The sequence below is a fragment of the Xenopus laevis genome, chromosome 9_10L (assembly GCF_017654675.1).
Source record: "Xenopus laevis strain J_2021 chromosome 9_10L, Xenopus_laevis_v10.1, whole genome shotgun sequence".
Classification (NCBI taxonomy): Eukaryota; Metazoa; Chordata; class Amphibia; order Anura; family Pipidae; genus Xenopus; species Xenopus laevis.
In genome coordinates, this window is record NC_054387.1 from 116948519 (window position 1) to 116960631 (window position 12113).

A 12113-nucleotide genomic window follows, 5' to 3' on the forward strand; every position below is an offset into this window, starting at 1 on the left:
TCTCATGTTACCAGCCCTATATTACATTAATCCCCTGAACTGAGACCTTAAGATATTTGCAAAGGTCCTATCTAATCAAAGACCTAGTACATCCTGATCAGATGGGATTCATGCCTGCCAAAGCGACCGATATTGACTTAAGATGGCTTTAATGCTTATTTATCACTCCAACATGACAACCCAGGGCAAAGGGTTGATACAGTCCAGTGGCAGTACATGTGGGAGGTATTATCTTGCTATAATCTAGAAAAGCTCTTCATATCTTTGTGCGAGCATTATATGCATGACGAAAGGAAAAAGTGGTGGTAAATGGCCTCTTCAATCACCTTGGAAGGGGCACACGTCAGGGATGTCCCCCATCACCTCTGTTATTCTCATTTGTAATTATATGCACGACGAAAGGCAAAAGTGGTGGTAAATGGCCTCTTCAATCGCCTTGGAAGGGGCACATGTCAGGGATGTCCCCTATCCCCTCTGTTATTCTCATTTGCAATAGAGCCACTAGCAATTCAAATTAGAGCGAACCACCAAATAGAAGGGCTGGAGTTAAATGTAGTTACTGAAAAAATGTCACTGCTGCTATATCTCGCCAACCCTAAACAAGCACGGCAGCTTTGTTGCAAACAGTACATTTTGGGAAGTTTTCAGGTCTTTAAAGCAAATGAAAACAAATCATTTGCTATTGACAGATTCCAGGAGGGTTCCCCTATAACTGTGTGCAACTGGGACGTGGTTGAATGGTTCAAATACCAGGGGGGATATGTAATAAAATTTGCAAAGAGCAAAACTTTGAAAATGTTGCAATGTAATATTCTTCGTTAGGCTTTTATTGCATTGCAAATCTTAATTGCGCATTGCTAACCTTTAACACCAGCTCTGAAGTTTTATTAAATATTTTGTGGCAAAAAAGGTAAACATTTTTATTACATCCACTGCGAACATTTGCAAAAGCAATTTGTTTGCAAACTTTGCGAGGAATTCGGTAAGGCCTTTAATCTGTGAAAAATGGCGCAACGCTTGCAAGCGTCTTTGCAACCGTTTTTTGAACTAGCGAAGCATATTACATTCCGCTGTTTCATTCATATTATTATATTGGAGAAAATGTTGGCTGTGTCTTTAAATGTGTTGAGTAATATCATAATATTTAAATAAACAAAATAAAGCTTTAAAAAAAATAAAAAAAGTAGGCATGATCAGTTGTTGCAGCAGAGCACCATGAACCAAAAAAATATTTCCGAATCTATGTAGTGATAAGAGAAACAAGCAGCCAGCACTCCGGATAAAATTTTATTTTATCCGGAGTGCCGCCTGTTTGTTTCTCTATTTTACCAAGGCACAGCAGAGGCGCTGGTGGCTGAGCACCCGGTTTTGGAGTGGCATCAAATGGGGGAGGAACACCTGCGAGGGGTGAGTTTGGAGCGACTCTATCCTTTTGATTATGAAGTGATAAGATTTAAGCACTTGGGGCCTCTTGGCAACATCTTTTTTTTTAAATTTGTTCGTTGATACAACGAAAAAAACCCCACAAAGACAAATTAAACTTCGAAATCGCTAAGTCTTTATTAAGAAATAACTTACGAAACTCCGCTTGTGCTCCTCTTCAGAAAAGGCGAAAGGACGGCGATCCATCGTGTGGCGCTCGATTTTTCCTCCCTGGCTATCTCCTATAAGGAAGGCAAGTAGGAGAAATCGAGCGCCGCATGGTGGATCGCATTTTCTGAAGAGGAGCGTAAGTGGAGTTTCAGGTAGTTATTTCTTAATAAAGACTTAGCGATTTCAAAATTCATCTAATGAATGGATGTATGGAATCAGCTACAAGTGGATGCAGTTCAGTGAGAGGCTTTTTATTGTGACCATAAAAACAACAAGCAATAATGCAGCTCACACACAGCACTATTCTGGCACCAAGTCTTCCCTTATGTCACATGGAATGATCCAGACACAGCAATTGTCTCCAAGTCTATTGGCGAAACCAGAGGGCGACTGGCGACCTTTTCTCCAAAACGTGATGATGTGAGTTTTTTGGTGACAGCCAACGGCAATTTGCCTGGAGAGAACCGAAGCTGTATCAAATCATTCAGATTGGTTCCAAATGAAACATGACAGGAAGCAGGACACAATGCATTTTGAGAGCCTGAAGGTGTCTGTATGTAGTAAGCCGACAGTCAAGGGGAAAAACCAAGCATCAGAGATAATCATTACCGTCTCAATTAGAAATGAGAAAGTCTGAATGTGGGTCAGAGCATCGCCCGCACAGTTTTACAATGGAACGACCACTTTGCTACAATGATGAACTGCAAAGACTGACGGTCACGTCTGTGTTGTCTCTTCTTTTGGCTTGTGTGTCTTTGACTGAATTTCCATCTCCTGATCTAATCGCTCCTTGGCTCGAACAACCTGTAGAGAAGGCAAAGCATTCCCCTTCAGTCTTGTTGTATTGCTACCAATAGAACCAGCTTTCCACCAGTGACTACTACTATATATCAACATTACATGTGTGTGGCTAGCAGCAGCAGTTGCCGGTCGTCTGATACAGCCAGCAACATTTCCTATTATAAAGCATCAAGTGCATTTCAAGGCCTCTGTCCCTTTAAACATTTAAAGTAGTCGTAGTTTCCAAACTCCAAACTGTCAGTTGGCATGTGCTTGATTCCTAAATCCTTAGCTGTCGGTTGCTAATCTCCATGTGTGGATGAATACACGGTCAGTCACAGTTCTGTGCTCCTTGTTATGGTTTATATGAGCTTAAGCTGAATGACAAAGCCTGAGCCAGTTACTTGGGAACCAATAGGGGCAATTTGCTACTTAGCTGGGCCATTATCTGGAACCGTTTCATTCCTAAAGTGGATTCCTTCAGGTTTTCAGGCATTTTGGGACACACAGATGCACACTCCCTGCTCTGGGCTCAGATTACAGCAGAGAAGGGGGGGGGGGAAGAGGAGTAAACTGAGCATGCTCACGCCCAGGGCAATGAGATTTAAGATGAAGGCAGGAAGTCTGATACAGAAGCCCATGAGTACACAATAGAAGGAAAGAAATGCTGTGTTTCTTTTGACAGAGGACTCAGAGCAGCACTACTTTGGGAGTTTACTGGTATATTTAGATGGACCTTTCTGATAAGGCTTACCGTATATACTCGAGTATAAGCCGTCCTGAGTATAAGCCGAGGTACCTAATTTTACCTCCAAAAACTGGCTTATTGACTCGAGTATAAGCCTAGGGTGAGAAATGCAGCAGCTTCTGGTAAGTTTCAATCCAAAAATTGAGGGTTTCTGCTCCCATTGGAGGTGCGACCCGAGTATAAGACGAGGTAGAGTTTTTCAGCATAATTTGGGGGCTGAAAAACTCGGCTTATACTCGAGTATATACGGTACTTAGTTTTAACCTTTCCTTCTCCTTTAAATAAGGTGGTTGAAGCACACTCGATATTGTCTAGTTTGGACCCTATGTAATAACAACATATCATAGATTCCAGAGCAGAGACGGGTGCCGGGTATAAGAGGAGGTGTTGGAAGGATGATGAAAACACAGACGTCACCTGAAGGCTTCAAATGTATGGATACACTGCAGTGGGACCGGAGAGATGATCTGCTGATGTCTGCAACGATGGCCACATTTCCCTAGCAACAAACCTACCTGACCTAGGTCTTATTTAGCATGTACCACATGGTATAACCTGGGCATGGTATATCTGTGTTTACCCATTCTGCGTACTGCCATAAATCATCAGCAGGCAGTTGTAGGCTAAGTCAGTGAATCACTGTGGGAGGGGCACTTTAAAGGGGTTGTTCACCTTTGAGTTAACTGTTAGTATGATTTAGACAGAGAGTTATATTCTGAGACAATTTGCAATTGGTTGTCATTTTTTTATTATTTAAGGTTTTTGAGTTATTTTGCTTTTTATTCAGCAGTTCTCCAGTTTGCAGTATCAGTAATCTGGTTGCTAGGGTCCAAATTAGCCTAGCAACCATTCATTGATTTGAATAAGAGACTGGACTATGAATAGGAGAGGCCTGAATAGAAAGATAAGTAATAAAAAGTAGCGATAACAATACATTTGTAGCCTTACAGAGCATTTGCTTTTTAGATGGGGTCAGCGACGCCCATTTGAAAGCTGGAAAGAGTCAGAAGAAAAAGGCAAATAATTATAAAAATATAAAATAATGAAAACCAATTGAAACGTTCCTTAGAATTTGGCCATTCTATAACATACTAAAAGTTAATTTAAAGATGAACCACCCTTTAAAATGGCAGCTTACAGTGAGCGACAGATGTAAGGAGTAATTTCTGACTGCAAGCACAGTGGCATTTCCTTGCAGTAAAACCCAATTTATTATAAGTACTTGTACCAAAATCTACTCTTTGCACTTCCATATAGTTGCACTCGGCCCCACATATTCCTTCCTGTCTCCAAATCTTAACTGAACACAGTTTAAACTATCAACACAGATGAAGCCTGCACCACTTCTGCACCGGGCAGTAGCTCCAGGGTCCCACCAACGCCCGTGTCAATAGGTGCAGCACACTTGCATTAATGATTCAGGCACATGTCACTCAAATAACAATGATCAGAATTTTAGCACAATTGCATCTGATTTATGGCAAAGTACAAGTGCAATTGCAGCCATTTTGTTGCATAAGGTTCAATGTCTCGTGACTGCAGTTCTGGGAAATAATGCTGAATTATGGGGGAAAACATGGCTCAAAAATTGCATTTTGCTCACTGCACTTATAGACATAAATGACCCCTTTAGTCTAGAAGCAGTTTTAAAGAAAGCAATCGTGAAAAATAAACATATTACAAAAACAAAAATCAATCCATGACTCTTATTCCAGCTTTTGCTGGGTGATTTCAATTGCACTGAATCACACCTAGAAACCCAATGTAGCTCACACAAACCTGCTCTGTGCATTTAAAATGATGGAATAATATCTATATATATATATATCTGTTGGGCACCGCAGGGTAACCCATCGTTGACACCTCACCTTAGACTGTAAGTAAAAGGATCCTCCCAGCCCTTTGTCATTCACCTTGAACAGATGCTCATAGTTCTGTTAAAAGAAGAAATGAGGTCAGAATAGAAGCCAAGGAGCTGAACGAAAGAGGCTGCGAGTGAGACAAGAAGATGGGCTAATGCCAATAACCTCACTGCTGCCATTCATTATTGATGCCAATGTCATGTAACACTGAGTCAAGGAGTTACGCCTGAGGGAGCCCAGAGTTTATTGTCTCTAGGGAAGGTCAAATAAATAGGATATAAACAGGAACTATAAGCAAGACAGCACTTGTATGAAACAACAGAGGCAGGGTTGGACTGGGTCTCCTCGGCCCCCAGAGAACCTGACACCCTAAGCCGACTCTCACAGTAATTACATATATTGGTACATAGAGGAAATAAGCTTGGGCTTGGGAAATAAGCATAGGCTGGGGCCCACCAGGAGATCCTCTGCTACTCCAGTCGCACCTTGTACAGAGATGAATCCATGCTGCAGCTCCAAGCAGAATACTATTATAGCACTACTACTACTACTATTATTACTACTACTACTACTACTATTATTACTACTACTACAACAACTACTGCTACTACTACTTATATCATAGGACTTCAGATACAGTCCCACCCCAAGGCATGATGCTTGTGCATGGGTTAATATAATGCAAGCTGCAGCCCTAGACACTGGAGGAGGGTGACATTTCTGTATGGAGCAGCATTCTATAAAAGGCTAAACCTCTCAAAATTTTTGGAGGTTCACCTTTAAGATAACTTTTAGTATGTTATAAAATGGTCAAATCTAAGCAACTTTTCAATTAGTGTTCATTGTTTATTTTTTTATAGTTTTTGAATGGTTTGCCTTCTTCTTTTGACTCTTTCCAGCTGACCCATCTGAAAAACAAATGGGCTGTAAGTAAGGCTACAAATGTATCGTTATTGCTACTTTTTATTACTCATCTTCTATTCAGACTAGGGATGTACCGTATCCAGGATTCAGTTCAGGATTTAGCCTTTTTTAACAAGATTCCGCCGAATCCTTGTGCCTGGCCGAATCAAAACCGTATATGTAAATTAGGGGCGGGTAGGGAAATCCTTGACTTTTCGTCATAAAAGAATTTTTTCCACTTTTTCCTTTCCTGCCCCTAATTTGTAAATTAGGATTCGGATTCTGTTCGGTATTCGGCTGAATCTTTTACCAAAAATTCGGGGATTCAGGCCAAATCCCATATAGGGAATTCAGTGCATCCCTAATTCAGACCCTCTCTCCTATTCATATTCCAGTCTCTTATTCAAATCAATGTGCGGTTGCTAGAGTAATTTGGACCCTAGCAACCAGATAACTGAAATTGCAAACTGGAGAGCTGCTGAATAAAAAGCTAAATAACGCAAAGACTACAAATAATAAAAAATAAAAACCAATTGCAAATTGTTTCAGAAAATCACTCCCTACGTGATACTAAAAGTTATGATCAACCCCTTTAAATTTGTTTTGTGTCTTTGCCACTGAAGGGACAATTTTGCACAGGCTAAAGGTGGCCATACACGGGCCGATAAAAGCTGCCGACAGACCGTGTCGGCAGCTTATTGGCCCGTGTATGGGGGCCCCCGACGGGCTTCCCCGATCGAGATCTGGCCGAAAGTCGGCCAGATCTCGATCGGATGGGATTAAAAATCCCGTCGGATCGCAGCCGCATCTGTTCGTTGATGCGGTCCCGCGATCCGACCGCCTGTTTGGCGAACGCTAGGATCCGATCGTTGGGCCCTAGGGCCCACGATCGGATCAGCCCGATATTGCCCACCTCAAGGTGGGCATATCGGAGGGAGATCCGCTCGTTTGGCGACATCGCCAAACGAGCGGATCTATCCGTGTATGGCCACCTTAAGGGCTTTGGAGAGGGGACATTGGCCATGTCTTATGGGATGGGATGTGTCTTTTTCCAACTTTACCTTCTGGATCTCCTCCGGTGTTAGTTTGGAAACATTAAGGATCTGCTGGGCCTCCTGAAGGCTTATCCCAGACAGGCTGCTGACTGCTGCTGACTCTGTCCCAGCTCTCCCTCTAGCTTCTGCTGCTACCTTGCTTGCTGCAACATACACATCATAGGAAAAGAGGGAGAATTAGAGAGTATAAAGACAAGTGCAGTTAGTAATGTGGTGGGAAGCCTTCGGGCAATACAAATAGTTTGTTCTATTCTGAGTGATTCGCTGGACATTTTCCTACCAGCGTGTAATGGAATGAATATAGAAATGAACTGGGCTTTTCTGTGACTCCATAAATAAAGTTTCTCTTACAGAGACAATAACATAAATATGTGATATCAAAGCATCCCTAGTGCTCACAGACAGATGATGATTTTCTTTTCTAGTCTATGCAGAAAACCTCAGCCCTTTAGCATCTCCTCGTATAATTGGAAGGGAACAGACGACTGGTATAAAAAGGGGGGAAAAAAGCTGAGCACTTTACTTTAAATAGGTTTAAGCAAAATCTCCCCCTTCTCTTGGCTATTCATATTAGGCATTGTTAGAGCAATGAAACTGCAGGACCATTACTCATGTAAAAAGTGTTATTATTGTATAATAATAACTCTCTATTTATCATCTCAGAAGTGGGTTTATCAAATCTACCACTCGCTATAACACCCACTTGGATACAGATCATGCTCTGTTGATGAGTAATATCCATATACAGATATGGGACCTGTTATACAAAATGCTTGGGACCAGGGGTTTTCCGGATAAGGGATCTTTATACAGTCTACTAGAAAGTCATGTAAGCATTAAATAAACCCAATAGGATTGTTTTGCTTACAATAAGGATTAATTATATCTTAGTTTGGATCAAGTACAAGCTACTGTTTTATTATTACACAGAAAAAGGTAATAATTTTTTAAAAATTCGTATAAAATGGAGTGTATGGGTGACGGCCATCCTGTAATTCGGAAGTTTCTAGATAACAGATCCCATACCTGCATATGCATTGATTGATCTATTAGGCAACATGAGTGCATGGAACTAGTTATCCACATATAAAAGCAAAGTATATCACTATCACTTTAGGAAGCTGCAAAATACTATACAGTCAAACCCCAAAACCCTGGGGAAAAATAACATAACATTGAGGAAAATGTAAAATGGGGCGATGTAAAATCGTTGTTTCTTTGGTAAAAACTGTTTAATCGACAAAAAAACAAAACTTAAAATGTGAGAAAAGTCACATGCACAGGGGAAAACAGGGGTTTTATAAGGAAACTGGGGCAAAGTGCTGTCATGAAATGCTACTACTGAAATGCATTAGAGCATGAAGTCCAGTCTGGAAAACATAATACTGGGGTACATAAAACTGGGGTTTGACTGCATTACAATAAAACAGCCCTCAAGGATAAATGCAATATGCAGGTATAGGACCTATTATCCAGAATGCTTGGGACCTGGAGTTTTCCAGATAAGGGCAATTTAAAACTTAAAATTGACTTTATGGAAGCTAATCATACCGTGAATTCAGAGCTGATGGGTCTGTAAATAAGGGATCCTATGCCTACACATGTGTTCTTACCAGCAAACTCCTGGCGTAGGGCACGTGTGAATGCCCGGCCCACCACTTGCATGCCCATCACCACGATCTGCGCCAAGTACTTGGCCTGTAGAGAAAATAACGAAGGGCACAGGGTGTAAATGAAAAGATTTAAAAGATAAAGAAAAACAAATTCACTGGAACTGGCAATAGGTTACATGTCCCCCCCCCCCAATAAACGACATTGGCCAGCCCTGGGAATAAAAGTAGTGCTACAGTGCCGCCATCGTCAATTGGTCTTCATTGTTTATTTTTTTTAGTTATTTTCCTTTTTTTTCTGACTCATTGCAGGTTTCAAATGGGCGTCGCTGACCCATCCAAAAAACAAATGATCGGTAAGTCTACAAATGTGCTGTTATTGCTACTTGGCATTCCTCGTCTTTCTATTCAGCCCCTCTCCTATTCATATTCCAGTCTCTTTTTCAAATCAATTCATGGTTGCTAGGGTAATTTGGACCCTAGCAACCGGATTGCTATAATTGCAAACTGGAGAGCTGCTGAATAAAAAAACTATATAAATAACACAAATAATAAAAAATGAAAACCAATTGCAAACTGTCTCAGAATATCACTCTCTACATCCTACTAAAAGTTATCTCAAAGGTGAACAACCCCTTTGCTCATCGGGTGACCTTCTTCTGCTGACTCTGCCACCCCAGTGCTGGGCTAGATTGGGCTGATCCAATGGTACAAGTAGGAGCCAACAACCAGGTCACACGTGGGGCTGTCCCATGACAACAGACACTCCTTACCTGACAGGATTTTTTGTCTGATTACTATTACTAAACTGATACTGGTCAGTGACTTCATCATTTTGACCCCATAAAGGGAACAACTAGCTGCCAATCTGAATGGCTAGTTTATCTGTGAATAGGGCTGCCACCTTTTTTGGAAAAAAATACCGGCCTTCCTAAATATTTAGATTTCTTCTCTATTAATAACATTGGGTACAAGAATCATTTTTACAGGTCAGGTGGGTAAAATACTGGCCAGGTGGCAACCCTAGGCCTGAGAGAGAGATAAGAAAGCTCAGTGCTGGCAGAGTAAACAGAAACTATAAAATGGAAAATCTGAAGCTCTTACCACAGCCGAATCAAAATCATAAAAAATGGAATTAGACTAAAAAGGGGTAACTACCCAAGAATGTATCTCATTATAGGGGTCCAAAACCAAAATTGTCTCTGATCACTTTTCTTCTAAGTGTTTTTTTCTTTTTACTTCAAATATCAGGCTTATCATTTAGCAGCCAGTCCTGGATTGTAAGCTCTTGTGGGCAGGGCCCTCGTGCTTGTCCCATTGTTTGAAATGCCTCTCTTGTCTGTCTGTCTGTCTGTCATCCTCTACGTGGTCTTCCTAATATATACTGTACAGATCTACTGGGGAATATGCTGGTGCTTTAGAAACTATAGTAATAATCAAAAATAAATAAATAAACACAAAATCCTTGTGCTTCTTCTAGGCAGGTTTTAATGAGAAAATAAAAATCCAGGGACAGTGTCAAACCGAAGGACAATGGCAGTTATATAGTCACACAGGCAACCAGGGTAGTCATGGGACAAAGTGGCATTAGTAGAAGAGACTGGCCAGACTGGCACAATAATACCCACACAAAGTGCCACATGACATTGGAGCTGTCCCCACGTGACCCTACATCTGGACATGTCACCTGTCCTAACACGCGCTTTGACAGATCAATATCTAATGCCCCTGTTTCTTACGTCTCACTTACCATCGTGATTCGGCGGCCAGCGCTGAAAAATTCAAGGTTATCCTTGTGGGGTCAGAGGGAATAGTGCAACCGGAAGACGCTAGGCGGCCATGTTGGTCCTCCCTTTGGTCCACCTAGGTAACCATGACAGCTCCTTCGTGGTCGTGACAGACGTCTGTCGAATAACGTCGCGTTCAAGGTTTAACCGGATGTGCAGCAGCGCCATCTTTGTACTGCCAGAATCTAATGTTACTGTATGAGAGTCGAGTATGGGCAGTTCTGCCATGTTAGCGCTACAATAATAGTTCCGTCAGGGAGGTGCAGTGGACGGTTTCGTGGTCTCTGTTCATGTTTAAAGCAACAGTAACAGCAAAAAATAAATGTGTTGTAGACATTCAAATATAATTTACTGTGGGACTAGTCAAAGTTAAGTTTGCTTTAGAAACACTATTGTCGTTTATATAAACAAGCTGCTGTGTAGCCATGGGGCAGCCATTCAAAGCTTATAAAGAAAAGGCACAGGATACACAGTAGATAACAGATAAGCTCTGTAGTATACAATGGGATTCTTCAGAACTTATCTGTTATTTACTGTGTATCCTGTGTATCCTTTATACTTGCAGTTTTTTCTTATTAATAACATTGGAATCAAGCATAATTTTTACCAGCCATTTTGCTTGAATGGTTGCCCCCATGACTACACAGCAGCTATAGAATATATATATATCTCTCTCTCTCTCTCTCTCACCGGCACTCACCGCAGATCTGTCAAATCCCTGCTGCTCCTCACTGTAAACATGTATCAGGGAACATCAGGAACACTCATGGATGCAATACAAAGTGAATTTTATTGAAGTTTCACAAACTCCCCCACACCATTTTCTTTCACTGTAGGGTAACACTGCATTATATTTTAATTACTTTAATACACTTTCATTTGTTGGTGTTACTGTTCCTTTAACTGAAACAATCAGATTAATTGGAAATATTACCATATTAAAACTTTTGTGGAGTAGTTTCTTTCTTATACCACGCAGTAGTTTAATTAAAAGGGTAGTTCTCCTTTACATTAACTGAGTATGTTACAGAATGTCCTAGGGGCAGATTTATCAAGGGTCGAAGTGAATTTGAAGGAATTTTCGAAGTAAAAAAAAATCAAAATTAGACGATCGAATAGGATACTACAACTTTGAATTTACTTCGACTTCGATTCAGTGTAAAAATCGTTCGACTATTCGATAATCGAAGTACTGTCTCTTTAAAAAAACTTCGACTTCAATACTTCGCCAACTTAAACCTGCCGAAGTGCTATGTTAGCCTATGGGGACCTACCAGAGCATATTTTTAAGTTTTTGGGTTTCGAAGGAAAATCGTACGATCGTACGATCAAATCATTAGAATCATATGATTCGAAGTAAGATCGTACTACGATGAATAAAATCCTCCGACTTCAAATGTCGGAGGATTCTATTAGAAGGTCGAATTTCGAAGTATTTTCCACTTCGAAATTCGACCCTTGATAAATCTGCCCCCTAGTCTTGTTTTTTTTTCTGTAACATTTTATTGGGTTTTGTCTTTTTTTGTTGATATCTCCAGCGCAATAATCACTTTGGTATATGATTAGGGTTGCCACCTTTTCTAGAAAAATATACCGGCCTTCCTATATATTTATCTTTTTTCCCAACTAATAACATTGGGATCAAACATCATTTTTACCAGCCATGCTGGTAAAATACCAGCCAGGTGTAGGGTTGCCACACCTGCCAGGGCCAGGGCTACAAATTTACCGGCAATGTAGCTGCCGGTAACTTGTAATACCCTTTACAAAAGCCC

The 12113-nt window shown here is 40.9% G+C and overlaps 1 protein-coding gene across 2 annotated transcripts; it reads right to left on the minus strand.

Moving 5' to 3' along the window:
* Positions 1-1823: 1823 nt before the first annotated feature.
* On the minus strand, positions 1824-10454 carry pam16.L (presequence translocase associated motor 16 L homeolog). 2 transcript variants are annotated; one of them, NM_001091264.1, is given in 5 exon segments: positions 1829-2397; positions 4990-5055; positions 6948-7084; positions 8555-8639; positions 10302-10309. In NM_001091264.1, coding segments are annotated over 5 exon segments (378 nt in total). In that variant the 5' UTR covers positions 10305-10309; the 3' UTR covers positions 1829-2310.
* Between the last annotated feature and the right edge of the window lie 1659 nt (positions 10455-12113).